Below are 21,636 nucleotides of genomic sequence, written 5' to 3' on the forward strand. Positions count from 1 at the left end.
AAGAGTATTTCCTAGATTTTTGTCTAGGATTTTTGTAGTTTGATTTCTTATATTTAAGTTTTTAAAATCCATCTTGAGTTAATTTTTGTATATAGTGAGTAGTGGGGGCCCAGTTTCATGCATATGGTTAGCTAGTTTTCCCAGCACCATTTATGAGTAGAGCGTCCTTTCCCTCGTGTTTATTTTTGTTACCTTTGTCAAAGAGCAGTTGGTTGGTTGTAAGTGTATGGCTTTATTTCAGGGGTCTCTAGTCTATTTCATTGGTCTATATGTCTATTTTTTGTAGCAATATCATGCTGTTTTGATTACTGTAGTCTTGTATAATTTTAAGTCAGGTAATGTGATACCTCTGGCTTTTATTCTTTCTGCTTAGGATTGCTTTGGCTATTTGGGCTCCTTTTTTGGCTCTGTGTGAATTTCTTAGAACAGTTTTTTCTTATCCTGTGAAAACCGATGTTGGAAATTTGATAGGAAGAGTGTTGAATCTGTCAATTGCTCTGGGCAATGTGGACGTTTTAGTGATACTGATTCTTCCAGTCCGTGAACATGTAGTGTTTTTCCATTTGTTTGTGTTGTCTGTGATTTCTCTCAGCAACGTTTTATAGTTATTGTAGAGATCTTCCATCCCCTTGGTTGGATGTATTCCTTGGTATTTTTATTATTATTTTGTGGCTATTGTAAATGGAATTGTGTTCTTGATTTTGTTCTCAGCCTGTTATTGGTGTATAGAAATGCTACTGATTTTCGTATATTGATTTTGTGTCCTGACACTTTACTGAAGTTGTTTATCAGGTCTAGGAGTTTTTTTTGGCAGAACCTTTAGAATTTTCTACATATAGAACCATATTGTTGATGAAGGGAGATAATTTGACTTCCTTTTTTCCTATTTGAATGCCTTTTATTTCTTTCTCTTGCCTGATTACTCTGGTTAGGACTTCCAGTACTGTGTTGAATAGGCGTAGTGAGAGTGGACATTCTTGTCTTGTTCTCAGGAGGAATGTTTCCAACTTGCCCATTCAGTATGATGCTGGCTGTGGGTTTGTCATAGATGGCTCTTATTATTTCGAGGTATGTTCCTTCGATGCCTAATTTGTTGAAGGTTTTTTGTCTTGAAGTGGTGTTGGAATTTATCGATGGCTTTTTCTGTGTCCGTTGAGATGATCATACAGTTTTTAATTTTGTTATGTAGTGAATCACATTTATTGACTTGCATATGTTGAACCTCCTTGCATGAATTGATCATGGTGAATTCTCTTTTTGGTATGCTGCTGAATTTGGTTTGCTAGTAACTTGAGGATTTCTGTGTCTGTGTTTACCAGGGATGTTGGTCTGTAGTTTTCTTTTTTGTTGTGTCTTTGCCAGATTTTGGTATCAAGATGTTACTGCTTTCATAGAATGAATTTGGGAGAAATCCCTCTTCCTTGGTTTTTTCATAGCGTTTTGGTAGGATTGTTAACCAGCTCCTCCTCATATGTTTGGTAGAATTTGGCTGTGAATCCATTTGGGCTTTTTCTGGATGGTAGGTTTTTTATTACTGATTCAATTTTGTAAGTCATTATTGGTATGTTCAGGGTTTCACTTTCTTCCTGGTTCTTGGAAGGTTGTGTGTTTCTAGGAATTTAGATTCCTAGATTTTCTAGATTTCCTTTAGATTTTCTAGTTTGTATGAATAGAGGTATTCACATTAGTTGCTGAGGATCTTTTGCATTTTTGTGGGATTGTTGTAATGTCATATTTATAATTGCCAGTTGTGCTTATTTGGATCTTCTCTTTCTTTTTCTTTGTTAACCTAGCTAGCAGTCTATCAATCTTCAGTGTTTCAAAGAACCACCTTTTCATTTTGCTGATCCTTTGAATGCCTTTTTTGGTTTCAGTTTCATTTAGTTGTACTCCAATTTTAGTTATTTCTTTGACTAGCTTTGGGTTTAGTTTGTTCTTATTTTTCTAGTTCCCTTAGGTGCAATGTTAGGTTGTTAATTTGAGATCTCCCTGTCTTCTTGATTCAGACATTTTGTACTTTCCTCTTAACACTGGTTTTGCTACATCCCAGAGGTTTTGGTATATTGTGTGTCTATTTTCATTTGTTTCAAATAATTTTTTGAATTCTGCCTTAATTTCATTATTATTTATTATTTAATAATATAATTTTATTAATATTAATTATTAATATAACAATATTAAATCATATTTTAATATATAATTTATTATATTATTATTATTCTTTGTAATAATATTCATATTATTATTCATTCCAAAAGTCATTCTGGAGCAAGTTTTCTAGTTTGCATGTATTTGTGTGATTTTGAGAGCTCTTCTTGGTATTGATTTCTATATTTATTCCACTGTGGTCCAAGAGATTCTTCGTGTGATTTTGATTTTTTGAATTTGTTGAGACTTGCTTTATGACCGTGGTCAATCTTTGAGTATGTTCCATGTGCCAATGAGAATAGCATTTATATTCTGTGATTGTTGGGTGGAGTATTCTTTAGATGCCCATTAAGTCTAATTGGTCAAGTGCTGTATTTAAGTCCAAAATTTCTTTGTTAGTTTTCTGCCTTGATGATCTAATGCCTTCAGTGAAGTGTTGAAGTCACCCACTGTTACTGTGTGACTATGTTCATCTTTTTGTAAGTCTAGTCATAATTGTTTTATAAATTTGGGTGCTCCAATGTTGGGTGTATGTATATTTAGGATAGTTAAGTCTTCTTGTTGAATTGAACCCTTTATCATTATGTAATGCCCTACTTTGTCCCTCTTGACTGTTGTTGGCTTAAAGTATGTTTAACTGATGTAAGAATAGTGATCCTCTGCTCCTTTTTGTTTTCCACTTGCATGGTAGATCTTTCTCTAGCCTTTTACTTTGAGCCTATGGGTGTCATTACATGTGCAATGGGTATCTTGAAGACAGCAGAAGGATAGGTCTTTTTTTTTGTTTTTTAAACCCAATTTGCCACTGTATGTCTTTTGAGTGCTGTGTTTAGGCTGTTTATGTTCAGGGTTAATATTGATATGTGAAGTTGGGCTCCTATTGTGTTGTTAGCTAGTTGCTTTGTAGTCTTGATTGTGTAGTTGCTTTTATGGAGTCTATAGACTATGTGCTTATGTATGCTTTTGTGACAGCAAGTATTATTTTTTTGTTTCCATGTTTAGAACTCTGTTAGTCATCTTTTATTAACCTTCCTCAGGGTTAATATTGATATGTGAAGTTTTGTTCCTGTTGTTGTGATGTTAGCTAGTCGCCTCCTAGTCTCAACTGTATAGTTGCTTTATGGAGAACATAGTCTATGTGCTTATGTATGCTTCTGTGGTAGCAAGTTTTGTTCTTTTGTTTCCATGTGTAGAACTCCCTTAATCATCTTTTATAGGGCCATTCTGGTGGTATGCCACCACTTTAGAAGAAAGTGGAATTCCACAATTGATCATGAATAAGCCTTCTTGTGTTAGGAAGATATCATCATTGTTACTGTATTATTCTTACTATTATTATTATTATTTTTTTTTTACAGGAGTTTTGATTATTGAATTGTATGGTAATTGACAACAGAAGTGTGTGACAGGCTCCAAAAAGTGGGGATATAACAAAAGTCCAAAGTAAAATATTCACTGTAAGCATAGCTTACAACTTCTCAGCCTGGCTGTATTTTTAAAATTGTTATGTTTCCCTATTTTTCTCTCTCTGTTTTTTAGAGAGTATACATTAGTGTAACACATATCTTATATTTTGTATGTTTTCTTGAAATCTGGGATTAAAAGAGTCCATTACCATCCCCGAAATCTAATAACATACCTTCTTGCCATGTTTTTACTAAGGACCAACCTGACTTGAATTTTACAACAAAAAAATGTGAAGCAATTGCAAACTAAGTGTGTTCTAAAAGCCTCATTTGGCCGGGCGCGGTGGCTCACGCCTGTAATCCCAGCACTTTGGGAGGCCGAGGCGGGCGGATCACAAGGTCAGGAGATCGAGACCACGGTGAAACCCCGTCTCTACTAAAAATACAAAAAATTAGCCGGGCGCGGTTGTGGGCGCCTGTAGTCCCAGCTACTCGGGAGGCTGAGGCAGGAGAATGGCGTGAACCCGGGAGGCGGAGCTTGCAGTGAGCCGAGATCGCGCCACTGCACTCCAGCCTGGGCGACAGAGTGAGACTCCGTCTCAAAAAAAAAAAAAAAAAAAAAAAAAAAGCCTCATTCATTTTTCCACGTGGTTCGTTTGAAGAAGATTGTCATCAGTGAAGAAAGGGAAAAAAGTTTCTCAGTTAACAAAAGTATCTTTATTCTTTATATTAAGAGAAAATTACAATCTAGATTATTTCTCATGAAGTCTAAGGTTTTTGGTTAGGGAATGTAAGGTGACAGGTAATTCATATGATAGGGCTTTGATAATACATATACCATGCAAATGACTGTGGGGTTGTCTCTGGCCATTTTATCTGGTCACAGGATAAATCCCAGGATACCAGTCTTTCCATCATAGTGAAAACAGAGCTTTTTTCTTGATTATAGCCCAGGTTTTAGAAGTATCAAAACCATAGTTTCTAGTTTTGAAATCTGAGTTACCCCGTGAATGGGCAGGGGGCTGAGGTCACAGAGCCAAGAGGGCAGCTCTGGAACCGTGGATTTGGGTCCGGGAAGCCAGTCAGTCTTGTGACTTCTGTTTCCAAGCTTGCTTTCTCAAATGCCTGTGAGGGCAGGATGCTGTCCGCTTAGGACCTGAGCACTGCTCCCCACCATGGATGCAGTGCTTTTCCCTGCCAGAGAACCTGCATGGCTCCTCCCTGGTCTGCTTTGGATCTCTGTGGAGATGCATCTCATCAGTGAGGTCTCCCTGACCACTTAATCTAAAGAGTTTCCCCTACAACCATCTCTGTCTCCACATTTCCTACTTCCCTTCCCTGCTTTTTTTTTTTTTTTTCCCTCCAGGCCACTTATTACTGTTTATTATGCCACATATAATTTACTTGTTTAATGTTGTGTGGTCTCTCTCTCCCACCAGAATGTAATGTTCCTTGAGGGCAGGGCTTGTGTTTTTTTCACTGTAGGATCTTTAGCACCTAGAATGGTGCCTGCATATTGTAGGTGTTCAGGAAATGTTTTTGAATAAACAAATGATGAATGAATTTAACATAAAATTCCTCCAACAGAAATTTTATATGACTTTCTAGTGCTCTAAGTAAATAAGAGTTGAACATTTTTCTCTTATCTTTATTTGTAGAATGACAAAGGACAGATCCCTGCTGATGTTGTTCCAGACCCAGTAGATATGCCATTAGAGATGGCTGACGCCGCAGCCACTGCTAAGGAAATCAAGCAGATGCTCCTAGATGCGGTGCCTCTGTCATGTAACATCTCAAAGGCCATGCTCCCAAATTATGATCATGTCACTGGCAAGGCAATGCTTACGTCACTTGGCCTGAAGTTGGGGGATCGTGTCGTTATTGCAGGACAGAAGGTACAGTAAGTAGCTGCAATCTCTGAAGCCGAGGTTGTTATGTCCATGACCTATGTTTAGGGGCACAGAGAGTAAGGTCAGAGTTTCGAGTTTTTTGAAAAAGGTTCAACATGTAAGTAGAAAGATGCTTAATGGAAAATGTAAGACTTGGATATGAATTTACTGTTAAGTTATGCTTTAAGAATATGAACTACTTGAACTTAATAATGAAGACATCTTTATTTGAATAAAGAATAGAGTGGAGTAGAACTTCTTGAGTGAATTTAGAGGCATGAGCTGAGGGATGATCTAGGGTGGAGGATTTTCTTTGCAGTCCCCTCTTCCCCCAGTGGTGCTTCTCCGACTGCTGCTACTCCATAGAAATGGAGCACAGGAGACCCTTGCTGTTCGTGGGTGTTTGTCTTTGGGTTCCCACAAATAGGGCAGTCTGAGATACTGTGTAGCCTGGTGATAAGGATTTATGTGGAAAAGAGGACTACTCCCATCATCCAGACACCTTTTTTCCTCCCAAGCTTTTGTTTCCATATTGCATTCATTTATTACCAGTTGCTTTTAAAAAATATCTCATATGGGAGGTTTTCTTGTTTTTTCTTTTTAAAATTAATTATTTTATTATACTTTAAGTTCTGGAATATGTGTGCACAACATGCAAGTTTGCTACATAGGCATACATGTGCCATGGTGGTTTGCTGCACCCATCAGCTTGTCGTCTGTATTAGGTATTTCTCCTAATGCTATCCCTCCCCAGCCCCCCACCCTCAGTTTTTCTTAATATTGAGGTTAATAGGGAGCTTGGTATGGAGAATGGAATAGGGAATTCCTGCTTGGATATTGAATTTCCCAACATAGTTGCATCCCAATTTTTTTTTTTTTTTTTTTTTTTTTAAGAAGAGTCTTACTTTGCTGCCCGGGCTGGAGTGCAGTGGCACAGTCATAGGTCACTGTAGCCCTGAACTCCTGGGCTCAAGCGACCCTCCTGCCTCAGCCCCTGGAGTAGCTGGAACTACAGGCGTGTGCTACTATCCAGCTAATTAGGATTCTTATGTCTTCTTGGAAATTGACTCCCTTATTATTATTTAATGTTCCTTTTTATCCTTGGTAATGTTCCTTGTTCTGAAGTGAGAGCAAGGAACATTACCAAGGATAAAAAGGTAATGTTGAGAGAGTGAATTTTTAAAAACTTCCATGGTGAAGTAAAGTTGCAGGAGTAGGACCGTTGGAATTACTAATAATTCCCAAAAGTTATTCTGATTTATCTTTTCTTTAGGTTGGTACATTAAGATTTTGTGGAACAACTGAATTTGCAAGTGGGCAGTGGGCCGGCATTGAACTGGATGAACCAGAAGGAAAAAATAATGGAAGTGTTGGCAAAGTCCAATACTTTAAATGTGCCCCCAAGTATGGTAAGGTTGATATTATTTAACTCAGTAAGAATTAATTAAAAATAATCGAGTTTTACTCTTTTACAGTTGTTAAATAAAACTTTTCTCCTGATTACTTATGTGATAAATGAGGGGCATGTGGATGTAGGGAGGACTTTTTAAAGGTAAGAGATAGTTATGTTTATTTACAGTGATGGGAGGTAATGTGAGAGCGAGAAATGGTAGTTGCAGGAGAGAAAGGGGACACTTATAGGAGGAAAGGCCTGAAAAACTTGAAAGGGAAATGGAATTCAGTGTAAGAGTTAGCCTTGCTTTAGATCAGGTGCAGCTTTCCACTATTTTATGTTATGTTATGTTATGTTATGTTATGTTATGTTATGTTATGTTATGTTATGTTATTTTTTGAGACGGAGTCTTGCTCTGTCACCCAGGATGGAGTACAGTGGCACAATCTCAGCTCACGGCAACCTCTGCCTCCCAGGTTCAAGCGATTCTCCTGCCTCAGCCTCCTGAGTAGCTGGGATTACAGGCACTTGCCACCATGCCTGGATAATTGTTGTATTTTCAGTAGACACAGGGTTTCCCCACATTGGCCAGGCTGGTCTCAACCTCCTGACCTCAAGTGATCTGCCCACCTTGGCCTACCAAAGTGCTGGGATTACAGGCATGAGCCACCGTGCCTGGCCAACCATGAGTTTCAGAGGCCATGATGGAAAGGTTTAGGAGAGTGTCTGGTAGTGACTGGTGAAGAGCACGTCTGATGGGATTGCCTCAACGATGTTTTTGGGAAAGTGTCTTTCTTGGGACTGGTCTCTTGGGTGGCTTTTAGTGGAGGGACAGTGATGAGAGCGGTGTTTTCATTAGTAGGCTGTGAGCTGTTGGACTGCCCTTGATTCTTGCTGCCAGCAGTATAGTGATTGGGAGAAGGCCTCTGACCAGGGGCACGCCCAGCTCTGCAGACCTCCCTTAAATCCTGCTCCTGGTGGTGTCATGGCCAAGGGAGGGGCTTGGTTATCAAGGAAGTACAGAGCTCTGGAGGTCATGAAGAACCTGGAAAACTGGAAAAATCAAGCAAGGCCAACTTTACGACCACACTCCTGAGGTTTCTTTGAAACTGCGAAATTTCTTTCTCTTTCCGACAAATGTTTCAGTAAATTCTGACAAATGTTTAAGTAAATTCTTTCTGACATGTTTAGGTAAATTTATTCTTCCTCTCTCACACACACCTATCCTGCCTGTTGATTTCAATTTGATTTTGTAGTTACTTACTATGTTGTGAATATTTTTCCTTGAAATGAAATACTCTTCTAGAACGTTATTTCCACGATTGTGTAGTATTCATCTTGTGGCCTGATGGTGAGGTGGTGTGGTATGATGATGATGAAGGGTATGGACTTTGAAGTCTGACTTCTTGTGTGTGAATCGATTTCTTTACTTACCAGCTATGTGACTCTCTTTCTCTTCTTGTGCCTCAGTTTGTCTTCTGTGAAATAGGGATGACACTATCATAAGGACTAGTGCAAGAATTAAATGTGTTGGTAAAAGTATAAAGCACCTAGAACAGTGCTTGATTCCCTGTAAGCACTCAGCAGATGAGAGCTGCTGGCTATCACGCATTTATCAAAATTACTAGTTTCCTTTCATCATACACTTAGGATGGAATCTCATTTTTTTGGTCTATTAAAACTTTTTTTTGTTTGTTTATAAAAATGCTTATTGTGTAAGATTTGAAAATGAGGAAAACAAAAATTCTGCATTTTTATTTGATATCCTAATATAATTTCCCCAAATCTTTACATATTGTTTGAAAATGTGATTTTGAATAGCTCCATTTCCTTTAATTTTTCCAGTTTGATGCATGAAAATTTCTATATTTTAATTTGTATTTATCTTATTGTGGTGAAATACAGCACTTATTAAAGTGTTTTGTTGTTGTATAGGTATTTTTTATGTTCCTCGGCAATTGCCTGTTCATATTATTTTCCCAGTAAAAATTGGGATATTAGGGTGTCTTTTTAAAAGAAGGATGAGTTTTAAAATACATACTTACGATATTAAGCTTTATTTATTATGGATATTTTGTCCAGCTTGTCATTTGCCTTTGACCCTCATTTGCAATGTTTTTTGGACATGTAGTTTCATGGCTTAAAGAGTTTTCTTTTATAAATTCTTATATTGCTTTTATGCTTTGATAATTCTTCCTAATCTAACGATTAGTTATACATTTTATATTTCTTTAAATGTTTATATTTTTCCTTTTATTTTTAGTTGACACATAATAATTGTACCTATTTATGGGGTACAGAGTGATATTTCTGTGTAATGTAAGGTGTAATGATTAAATCAGGGTAATTAGGATATCCATCACCCCAAACATTTATCATTTGTGTTGAGAACATTCAAAATCCTCTCTTTTAGCTTTTTGAACATACGCAATAAATTGTTGTTGACCATCTTCACCCTGCAGTGCTGTGGAACACTAGAACTTATTCCTTCTGTTTAGCTGTAATGTAAATGTTTTCATTTTTATACTTAATTATGTAATCTATTTGGAATTTATTTGGTTAGTAGTCTGAGGTTAAGAATTTAATTTTAATTTTCCTCCAGTAGATTACTTTGCCACCTGTCAAGCAGACTAAGGGCAGGATCAAAAGCCTTTAGCAACACATGGGGCAGAGGTAAATCAGAATTATGGGAATAATTTAGATTGCCAGCAGAACACGTTGGGACTCCCAAACTCTCATTGTCCCGAGGGGAGGTGTGCTTGATTAGCACAAAGCTGGATACTCCCAGGACCTGCCTCCATCCTCTTATATGTACTTAAAGGCAAGTTGTGGGGCAGGGGTCATGTGTTGGATTGTGTGAAAATGGGTGTAACCCTTGACAGTCCTGGGAGCCCCAGATCATGGCTAAGCTACTTAGGTGGAGGTGAGGGGAGTTGGGGAATCCCCTGGCTAATCAGAAGCCAAGGAATTTCTCAACAACGGTTTTCTCTCTTGCTAAATGTATCATCTTTTCCCTTTGGCTTGTTGTGCTGCTTTTATTATAGATTAAGTTCTTATCAATGCCATGGTATATTTCAGGATTGTTTTGTTCTATTGATCTGTTAATTCTTATACGTATTAGATTTTTTAACTGTAGAAAATGATAAGTTTTAATACTTGGGTGGTATTACTGTTTTTATGTCTTTTAATAATTACCAAAGTGAATACATATACTTAGTTTACTAAAGTCAGATTGTATGGCAAAGCTTATTACAAAACTCTCTCTTAGCTTGTTTTTCTCTGCCCTCGAATCCTGCTCCTTAGAAGCAAGAACTTTTTCAACGCTTTTAGCTGTATCATCTGATATTAATATCTGTATTTGTAAATCATATATTTACATGAATCTTTCTTGATTTTTCCAGTTTGAGACATCTAGTGAGTTCGTACTCTGAAGAGAAAGATTTAGTGCGCTACATGAGACGATAGAGTATTACCTTAAATATACAGAGAGAATGTGAAACCCATTGTAACAGTTTCTTGGTTGACTTGTTTTTGATATAGGATGTCCTTCAGTAGCTTTCTGACAAAGGACTCCTGAGAAGTAAATGTGTTGAGTCCTTCTATTCTAAACACACGTTGATTTCTCCCCTCATACTTCATGCAATAATTTGGGATAAGGAATGTTAGGTTGGATTTCATATTCTCTGAATATATTTAAGGAGATACTCTAGTGTCTCAGGTAGAGTTTGACAGACTTTTTCTGTAAGGGGCCACCTAGTAAATGTTTTAGGCCTTGTGGGCTCTGCACTTTCTGGTGCACCTGCTACTCAGCTCTGCTGTCGTAGTAAACAGGCAGCCATAGGCAGTGTGTAAGCAAATGGATGTGGCTACATTTCAATAAAACTTGACCAATAAACAGGCATGGATATGGCTGTTGGGCCATAGTTTACCAACTACTATCCTAAGCTTCCAGTGTTGCTGTTCAGAAGTTTTGAAGTGTTGTTGTACAGATTATTTAGTATAAAATGAAAAAGAAAAAACAAAAAGTAGGTAGAGGTTTTTCCATCTTCTATTTTTGACCCTTTCTTCCTTCTAGGAAGCTTTTACTATTTTTTTTCCTTTTCTTTTTTTTTCCTTCAGAGTTCATACCATTTTTATGCCTTACCGATATTTTAGTGGGGGTTGGAGAAGAAGAATTGGAGTTAAAGCTGTGTTCAGTGGGCCATGTTTATCTGGAAATTTGTTATTTTTGTCTTTCCAAATAATTCTTCATCATGTGTTTGTTTTTAGTTAAGCCTTCCAGTTACATGTCGAGATTTGAGAAAAATCCTATCAATAATTCAGTTAGCCTGAGTAACTGAGTAATAGAGGCTGCCTGTATACTATGCATCCAGTCATTGCTTTACATTTAGTTTTGGTTCTCTGAAATGCTTTGGTTAATAAAAAAAAATAAGAAGAATGCAAACTATATAGATGAGGTTTTATATACTGCAGAAATCTTTCTAAGCCATAGAATTAAATGTTTAATTTAATATACAAATATACTTTAGCTTACGGAAATTTCCTGGTGAGATTTATTTTTGTTAGAAAATATATTATTTATAGTGAAGTAGAGGTGTCAGTATTCATGATAGAGGTTATATCAGCCAAGGTTGCCTTCATATTGATAAAAATACCTTATTCACTTGTAATCATAAACATTATTCCAGTAAAAGAGGTACATTTTCTCTCCTTTTTGTCTTTTTGCCTGTGTGATCACCATATATAAGTTAAAATGAAATAGCTCTTATATAATCAAAGGAGAAAAGAAAAAAGAGAAAGCCAACATACCACAGCCTAGACAATTCCACCCAGCACTGCTGCCTCCAGCAGTCTCTCTTCTCCCCACTCCAATTAATTTAGCCCTCTACCCCATCCCACTTCATTAGCAGGGAGGTTCACCAAATGATGGGGCTTGCTCAGAAGAGAAACATGTTATGGTCAGTGGAAGTTGAAGAGAAAGTACAAAGAGATGGAGAGGGCTGCCCTTCTCTTTTAATCATTGTAAGAGGGTTTACTAATTCTGAAAAGTGTCCTTCAGTGACTGATCCCCAATCTAGACTTTGGCCCTTCAACTTGCTGCTGTCCAGAAAACCACACGTTTTCCCTGAGATGAAGAAAAACATAATTTATTGAACATTGTTATGACATTAATGACACAAATCAAACAAATTAGAAAAATACTCCATAGCCTGACTTCTCTTATAAATGTTTATTTTAGGTTTCTTCCAATCCTGCCTGCTGCCTGTATTCCCACATGCAATTTTTCACAAATGTTACAATGTAATCAAATATATAACTTAATTTTTTTGATTTCCTTTTGAGACAGTCTCTTGCTCTGTCGCCCAGGCTGGAGTGCAGTGACCTCTCAGGTTCAAGCGATTCTCCTGCCTCAGCCTCCTGAGTGGGATTACAGGCACACACCACTGTGCCTGGCTAATTTTTGTATTTTTAGTAGAGATGGGGTTTCGCCATGTTGGTCAGGCTGATCTTGAACACTTGGTCTCAGGTGATCTGCCTGCCTTGGCCTCCTGAAGGGCTGGGATTACAGGTGTGAGCCACTGTGCCTGGCCTGATTTACTTTTCATATTTTTATATATTTCTACATAATCTTTATTGTCTTATAATGTTACAATGATATAGTGGTTTATGGATATAGTTAATTCATCATATTGGCAGACAATTATGTTTTCTCCTACTTATGAATAATATTACAGTGATGACATATTCAGATATAAAACCTTTTCCTCCTAGAGTATTTTCTCATGATTCATTTCCAGAAGTATGATTGGGTCATTGTAGTAAACTAGAAATTGTGGCAGCTCTTGAAATTTTTTTTTTTCTTTTAGTATACAGATGAAACCTTGTAACCTTTGTCAGTACCGTTAAATATAATTATTTCTTTACAATTCTATAAAGTGGATTAGGTCAAGATTTTTGTTTTCTAAAAAGATCATACAAATTTACATTCCCAGGGTATAAAATAATTTCTTTCATCAAACCCTTGCCAACACTGGTTGTAATCATCATCATCATCATCGTCATCATTATCACCAAGCTTGAGAGAGAAAGAGAGAGGGTGTGTGTATGTGTGTGTGTGTTAGGGAAGGAAAATAATTTAGAGAAAGAATAGAAAGTCATGGAAAATCTCATAGATAGGAGACAGAAGAGAGAACATTGTGAATAAGTTAAAAAAAAGATAGGAAAATCAGGATAAAGTAGTATGGACTGAGGTGGGAGAGAATTTTAAGATTAGCAGAAAAGGTGTGTAGTTGGTACTTTTTAGTTATTAACAAAGCACCACTTCTTATAGAGTCTTGAGCATTTCTACCCTGCTTTAAAACAAGTTGTTTTTAATATATTCCATTTTAGTCATAATGTATATTTGCTAGATGGTAAACACTCAATGAAAGAGTGTAATACACATATTATGGCTTTATTTTCACTTTTTAAATATCTTAGCCAGATTATCTTGGTATTTATAGTCTATATTCACTATCTTTAATGTCAGTGCATTCTTCTTATACTGGTTATTTTATTGTGTGGATAAACTCCTTTTTGATGGAATTTTGTACTCCCAACTGCTGCAGATAGGCAACCCCCTGCCCCTGCCGCTCCCCTCCCCAGTGCACACTGTATTGTTTCCGATTGTCAGGACCTGAGGGCCAGGCCTTTTAGGAAGATTATATTTTATAGTCAGAAAGCTTTATTTTATGCCTGCTATGTGTAACACACTGTAATTAAGTAAGTGGGGGAATGCAGAGTTAAGTAACATTTAAATTTTGTCTTTAAAGGTGTTAGTCTGGAAGAGAGATAAGACATGGGCATAAAAAGCTATAATGTGGGATAAATATAACTTCCAAAGGAGATATAAGTTGGCATGGAAGAATAGGTTTTTATGCTCTATAGCTCACTATTATTTGCCAATTGCTTAGAAATAATAGAAAACTATTAATATTACCTTTACTCGTTTCTCTTTCTCCTGAATTTCACTTAACAACTGAAATGTGGTTCTTACATTATTGATGTGTGGTTAGTCTCGAAAACTAGACTGTAAGCTCTTTGAGGGTAAGTACTGTGTCTTACATTTTTTTCCCTCTCATCATAGGACATACGGTGGGCATTAAAGGTTTATATTAAAGATTTATATTACTAATTAGTTGTACTCGTTCCTTTATTTGAAATGTTTTAACTGTTTAACACTAAAATTCTACATTCACCCTTAGGTATTTTTGCACCTCTTTCAAAGATAAGTAAAGCAAAAGATCGAAGGAAGAATATAGCACACACTCCTTCTACAAAAGCTGCCGTGCCTCTCATCAGGTCCCAGAAAATTGACATAGCTCATGTAACATCCAAAGTCAATACTGGTAGGTCAAACCACAAAGTTATTCGGTATTTTAGTTCTGCTTCAGTATTTTAATTTTATTTGTAGAATTCCTACTATTTAGATTGCTTCACTTTTTTTTGTTAGCCAACTATGAAACCTGAATTTAATAAAACCTGCATCTTACGTGTTTTTAAACCTCAATTTTAATGACTTCAGTCCCTAACAAATGTATTTCAGATTTGTTCCTTCCTTTTTTCCTCTTACCGTCTCCATACTTTTATCACACATAATCTATCCTCAAAGCTAGATTTCATACTTTCATCAAACTTTTATGGAACAAAACTAGCTTTAGGCTCCTCGCCTATTGAAGGATGTTTAGTGACTTCTCTTTTACCAGAAAAAAGTTCTGACTCCTGAAACTAGCAGTTGCGGCTCTCTTTCTTTATTAATAGAGTCTCGCACGGCTTCCATAGGTGAACTAGTTTATCGTATCTCTTCCTGTCTTTTACGTACGTTTTCTCACTCCTCCCTTCATACTTTGTCTCATGCTATTTATCTGGGTGCAGTAATTTGACTTCTGCCTTTTGAGGTCCTCACCATTTTTTCGACTTCTTATTCCTATCCTGTTTCTCATTCCTATCCTGTTTCTCCATGAACGCTTTCTTGATAACTCCAGTTCACTTTAATCTCCTCATTCCCTAACTTTGTATGTACTTTTTATCCATACTGCCCAATTGTTATTTGTTATCTTGGGTTTTGTCCTCTGATTGCTTTATTTGTGCAAGTGTCCTATTCTCTCAGCAAAATTTCAAACTTTAACTGAACCATGAGAGCAAATTGTAGTGTTGTTTTCACTGTAGCAATGCACAAAATAGGTGCTCAATAAATACTTGCTAATTTGTAAATACTTGAGGTGGAAAGCTTTCTACCAGGATGAAAGGAATTTGTCCAAGAATTCGACTGGCCTTTATATTCTGTTCCGCTGGGCTATTTGAATATCCCTGTGTCAATACTGCACTCCATAATAAGTAGTTTTTAAAAATAAGTCCTGATGTCCAGTAGTGGAGAGCCTCTTATCTCATTCTTGATCATTGTCTTGCCTGTTTTGGGCTTTTATAAATCACACTTCCATATACAGTTTACAATGAACTGTTATGTTTCCTTTTAAAAATTCTGTTGAGGTTTAACTGATGTTTTAGTTAAAGCTTAAATCAATGTGGAAAGAACTGACATCTTTACAATGGTCAGTTTTTAAATTATGAGTTTAGAATATCTTTCCATTTAATTAGGCCCTTTGAAAATATCCCAACAAAATTGTGTAATTTTTTCTACAGATATTTTGTATCTGCCTTGTTAGGTCTATTGGTAGGTACTCCATACTTTTTGATGCTATTATAAGTAGCATCCTTTTAACCTGAAGCCCAGAAGTATACAGTAAATATAGACAGAAAGCTCCAAGAGAAGCCCCCTCTATTTCTGTTCTGAGGAGCAGAAAAGGGGTCTCCTATTAGATAGAATGTGGATGAAATTGCCTGTTTTTCTTGTTTGCCTTTTCTTTCCCTTGTTTCTCTCCCATCCAGTCCCCAGGCAATCCTCCATGGTGTGGATGGGCAGCTGTGGATGCGCAGGCACCTGAAACCCCAAGGAAGGGAAATCCATGTCTCTGACCAGAGAAACTTTGGTCCAAGGACATAGATGGAATCCCCACTGGTTTTTCTTCTGTTTTCTCACTGCTTGGCCCCAGAGGCACAATCAGTCTCAGGATCGTATGACAGAGCAAGGAAACTAAAGCTTAGACATTCTACTCAGAATACCAACAAGGGATGCCCAGGAGCAGGAAGTATCAGGGAAATCATGGAGAAGAGGGAGCTCAAGAAAGAGGCCTCACAATTTTGGCTGTGAACTCCTAGGTCTTCTTGCAAGTGGTGTATGCATGGATCTGACCAAAGCCTTTGGTCTCCTTGGTAGACCACTGCTCGGGTCCCAGCCTGACTACTGGGCTGCACAGCACATGAGACAAATTCAAACAGCACTGTAGAGGCTGCGGAAACAGAACCCACATTAGAACCACAGTGCGCAGAGAGGGGTCAGGAGCTCCCAGCTGGAGCCTACATGGGTGGACTGCCTGCTAAAATGCAACGGTCAACGTCCTCCATAGGATTTAAACACGACCTATTCCAGTGTCTATACATAATATTCAGAAGACACAAGATACAATTTTAAATTACCCAAAATATGAAAAACCAGGAAAGTCAACACCTCTAACAAGGAAAAAGACAGTCCAAGCATAGCAGCTTCGAGACTACATGGCCATTGCAATGAACACATAAAGATTTTAAATAATATAACCACACTCTAAGAATTAAGGGTGTAGCTGGGCATTGTGGTGCACACCTATAGTCCCAGCTACTCCAGAGACTGAGGCAGGAGGATCGCTTGAGTCCAGGAGTTTAGGCTGCAATGGGCTATGATTGTGCCACTGCACTACAGCCTGGCTAACAGAACAAGACACTGTTTCTTTAAAAAAAAAAAAAAAAAAAAAGAAATCATACGTGAACACTATTGAAACAAATGAAAAGAAAGTTTCAGCCAAGAAATAGAAGATATGAAAAAGAAGCAAAGATACACCCATGTGTGTTATATATATATATATACACACACACACACACAAATAAGTACAAGCAGAATTGTGGAAATCTAAGACTGATGAATTGTATCACTGCCAATATCCTGGTTGACATATTATTATGCCATAATTTTGCAAAATATTACCTTTGGAGGAAACTCAAAGTGTACAAGGAATCTCCTTGTATTATTTGTATAAAAACTTTAAAGAAAATATTTTATAACTGAAAAATATAATGAAAAATAAAAATGTCATCTTCAGGTTGCCTTCATAAAATGTCTCCCCTCCACCCTCTTCATTCAGTTTCTGCTGTTGGAGTTCAGGCTCTAATGGCTGGACTGTGCTAATAACGTGTGACTGGTCCCTGCTTCCAGCCTCTCCTGCTGTGGTTTCGTTGCAGCCCTGCTGTCAGGAGAGTGTTATTTAACTAGACTCTGTTCATGCCAGTGTTCCTTTTCAAAGCCCAGCAGAGGCTCCTTCTTTGCAGAAGAGTTCTCAGTCCTTAGCGGGGCACTGTCACCCCCTCTGAGGTGTTACTGTGACCTGTCTGTCTAGTCTGGCTTCTCCTACATTCTGGAAATACTCTAGTCCAGCCAAGCTGCTCACCATTTTCTGTGTCTTTCCTTAAGATTTTCTTTTTGTCCATCCAGAATGCCTGCCCTCAGCTCTTCCTCACCATATGGCCAGTGTTCTCAGGAAGAAATCTGACCTGTCCCTCAGGACCCATCTCAGAATGTGATCATCTTGATGAGACATGAATTTATCTTTGTAGCCACTGTTACTGTCTCCTTCTCATATGCTAGTACTTATACTAAAACATGTCCTCATATGTCTGTGCAGTTGTTATCCAGTATGTTTTCAGAAGTGAGTAAGACTTAGATAATGAGGGATGCATGTACTTTAAAAAATACATTTTATGTTTAATGTTAAAATTCTTAATGTTAAAATTCTTGCTGAAAGTGTTTCATTTTTGCGTCCAAGGATTAATGACATCAAAAAAAGATAGTGCTTCTGAGTCAACACTTTCATTACCTCCTGGGGAAGAACTGAAAACTGTGACAGAGAAAGACGGTAATATACCTTGTAACCTCTGTTTCTCAAAATTGAACTTTTGATGGAACTTTAAATTAATAATCGGAAAACAGTTTATATGGAGGTTAAGTTTTAAAGTTGGTAAGGGAGAAATTATAGTAAAAACTAAACTTGGAAATCACTGAAGCAGCTCATACCAAGCTATATACATTATATTTTGTGTGTGTAAAACACTGTACTATGATTCTTTTGTCTTACTTAAATTAGATAACTACTGGACTAGATTTAAGAAAATAAGAGGAAATTCCATAATATAGATAGCTCTACACAAAGGTTTCATTTGACTTTAGCTATCAAATCATTAGATGAATTGAGCATGAGTATTCCTACTTGCCTCCTGGTTTAACTCAAAAAATCTTAATATTAAGCTTTTGTTGCCTTAAAACATACTAATATCATGTTTAATTTTTGTATAAATAAGACGGAACTCTATGTCATCTAAGGTGAGAGGTGAGTGATGGTCATTAGATTAAGTAGTCAGTTTATATCAATTGATGTGGTGACACCTTTTATATAAGATTGTGATCTTACCGTAGGAATCCTTAAAATATTATTGCTTGTGTTATAAAATCTTTTATAGATAAACTACAATTGCTATTTGGATGAAATCAGGCATTTAATTTGACACTAGATAATCCATAATTGAGGAAGTTAAATGAAGAGTTTCAGAAAGATTTGCCTTGACGAGCTGCTTCCTGGTCCACATCTTATTTTCCACAGTTTGACACGTTCTTTTTCTTTATCTGTTGCAGTCGCCCTGCTTGGATCTGTCAGCAGCTGCTCCTCTACATCTTCTTTGGAACACAGACAGAGCTACCCCAAGAAACAGAATGCAATCAGCAGTAACAAGAAGACAATGAGCAAAAGCCCTTCCCTTTCATCCAGAGCCAGTGCTGGTATCTATGGCTTTTTCAACCAGGCTTTCTTGGTGTTTTTTATCTTGGTTTGTTTGTAAGTAGATTTGCTCTTTTTAAATGTGTAGAAGGAACCCTTTACTTCAATCAGATTGAACTACTTTTACTCTTCCCCCGCCTCCCCCTGAGCCTTAAGCCTTAAGACTTTGCATTTATTTTCATGTAATTCATTCTTAGTGGTTTCACCTCATCTGAATTTAGCCTCTTCATAGGACTTTGTGTCATCTTCATATTTAAAAAGCATGCGTTCTCTGTTTTTATTCAAGTGGTTGTTTCAAAACTATGTTTGCTTAAAACCTAGGAGAAGGTCAGAGGTCCTCTCCCAGGATGGCGATACCAGCCAGTTCTGAGACAGCTTTTTAACTAGCCGTGAACCTGCATAATCTCACTCAGTCCACATTTCTTCAGTTATTTGTAAAGATACGTAAAACGCTTTATCAGACTTCCTTTTGAAATGACATAGATTTTGTCTGTTGCAGTTCACTTATTTGCTGCCTATCCAGTGAACTTGTCCAGAAAGGCAAAAGCCATCCTGGCAAAAATTGTTCTTCATGAACCCCTTTATTACCAGAGTCTTTTTTTTAGTACTTCTATTAATAGTACTTGTACTGAACCAACATTTTATTATGGAAAATGTTCATGACAGATTTTTAAAAAAATACTTGATGGGAAAAAACCTCCCAAACTCTCAACAATAACATTGACATAATAAGCCTAAACATTGGGACCCTAAAAGCAGAGAACCTGAAAGTTTTGCCTGAAGTTGTTTGCCTGGAGTATTTATTCTCTAAATGGCTTCCTCTCTCCATACCCCCACCAGTTTGCTGTCTTTATGTTGTGAGGAGCAGAGGTGAGAAGGTACAGTGCTGACACAGCCGTCCTGTTTGTCCGAATTTCATTCACGTTTTAAGCCCTCCTTCATTTGACATTTGCACTTTTTTTGACATTTACTTGATTTTAAAGTTTACATGTGGGTATGGAATTACTTTTTTTTAACCTTCTAAACAAAGTAGTCTAGCATGCCTATATATTTACCTTTCAAAAAATAAATTTGAGGGTTATGTTGACTTAATAGTGAAGATGAAGAGAGTTATCAGAGCGAGAAAGAGGACCTTTCAAAGAGGGAGATGGGCAGAGAATGGGAGATATGGGAAAGTCTGTGTTGGGAACCCCAGAGACATTTACTTAAAACATGTTTCTCGAGTGAGTAGATATTCCACTTTTTCTGTAGATTTGCATTTGAGGGAGATGTAGACTGCAGAGAACGAACAATAATGGAAAGTTAGGTTAAAAAATTAGAGAAAGAAGAGTAGAAATAAAGGATTTGGGAAATGGGAAAGGTAGGGACCTCAGCCTCATCATATCCCATTGTTTTTTACTTTTTTTTTTTTCTTTTATTAAAAACAAGGTCTTGCTCTGTCACCCAGGTGGAGTGCAGTGTTGCAATCATAGCTACTGCGGCCTTCTACTCCTGGACCCACGTGATCCTCCCACCTTGGCCTCCCAAAGTGCTAGGATTTACAGGCGTGAGCCATCATGCCTAGCCTGTGTCCCACTGTTGAACTTTGCCATCTTTGGTTCATTGTCTACAGGCAACAAGGGGACGGGCCTGAGGATTTCTGGTCACTGAATCTTGGTTTTAATCTAGGTATACCACTTACTGGCTGTTGACAGTGTGTTAATTCCTGAGTTTGTATCTTATTTTTCAGTATAATTTTTAGGAAAAGCACTTTATAAACTATGAAGTGCTATAGAATAATAGTTATGATGAGGGCCTAGGACTTACTGGTATAATCCAGACCTTCTCCATGGGTTTATGTTCCTTGTTTAATTGCTATGTTTTTGGTCTCTTCTTTTTTCACAATATGACTTATCCTCCATCCCATGCCCTCCTCCAGAGTTCTCTACTCCCTCTCAGATGGCAGCTCTTCAAATCTCTGTTTATGTAGTGACGGGACAAGGCTCGAGCACCCACCTCTTCTCTTTCAGCTGTTATATTTGAACAGCTTTCTAGATCATATTTCTCTAGGACTTCTATGTTTAATCGTGGGCATTTCTAGGTTTAGTTTTGAATGAATCAAGTTGAGAGAGCAGTGGTTTTGTTCTTAATAACAAAATCAGTTTAGGATAATTGGGACCGTATAGCAATTTAACCTTCAAATCGTGCTACCTTTGGCTGGTCACAGTGGCTCATGCCTGTTATCCTAGAACTTTGGGAAGCTGAGGTGGGAGGATCGCTTGAGCCCAGGAGTTTGAGACCAGCTTGGTCAACACAGCGAGACCCTGTTTCTTAAAAAAAAGAAAAAGTCAAATCACATGACTTTTTATATAATTTACACTGAGTCTAAGTGAACTATTAATAATATAATTCTAGTATTTTAGTAGAATAGAAATTGGCAAACTATGGCCCATGGGCCAAATCTGACCTACCACTTGTTTTTGTAAAGTTCTTTGGAATCCAGCCATGCACATTTAAAAAAAATGTATTGTTTGTATTTACTTCCATGCTGCAACGGCAGAGTTCAGTAGTTGTGGCAGAGGTATGGCTAGCAAATCCTAACATATTTACTGTGCAGCTCTTTGCAGAAACAGTTTGCTGTGACCCCTCTTCTAGTAGAAATGCTGCAGGCAATATTGGCAGAGTTGGTACTTTACCAGGGATAAGGTTTTGTGAATTTCCCATGGCAGTAATTTTCCCAGGAAACTCTTCACTTTTCCTTTGAGTAACTTGACCTCACACGTGAGAAACACGACTGTAGATGACTTATGTGATGAAAGGCATCAGATATCAAAATCACCAACTAACTAGACTAGTTAGAA

The 21,636-nt window shown here is 37.4% G+C and overlaps 1 protein-coding gene across 9 annotated transcripts in view; it reads left to right on the forward strand.

Moving 5' to 3' along the window:
- LOC105479710 (CAP-Gly domain containing linker protein family member 4) overlaps window positions 1-21,636 on the forward strand; it is a 115,526-nt gene that overhangs the window by 40,640 nt on the left and 53,250 nt on the right. For all 9 annotated transcript variants that reach the window (XM_071076452.1, XM_071076450.1, XM_071076454.1 and 6 more), the window contains 5 exons: window positions 5,213-5,449; window positions 6,717-6,852; window positions 14,081-14,224; window positions 17,792-17,881; window positions 18,655-18,798. In XM_071076452.1, coding sequence (XP_070932553.1) covers window positions 5,213-5,449; window positions 6,717-6,852; window positions 14,081-14,224; window positions 17,792-17,881; window positions 18,655-18,798 — 751 coding nt within the window. The remainder of the gene's footprint in view (window positions 1-5,212; window positions 5,450-6,716; window positions 6,853-14,080; window positions 14,225-17,791; window positions 17,882-18,654; window positions 18,799-21,636) is intronic.

This window comes from Macaca nemestrina, chromosome 13 (assembly GCF_043159975.1).
Source record: "Macaca nemestrina isolate mMacNem1 chromosome 13, mMacNem.hap1, whole genome shotgun sequence".
Lineage (NCBI taxonomy): Eukaryota > Metazoa > Chordata > Mammalia > Primates > Cercopithecidae > Macaca > Macaca nemestrina.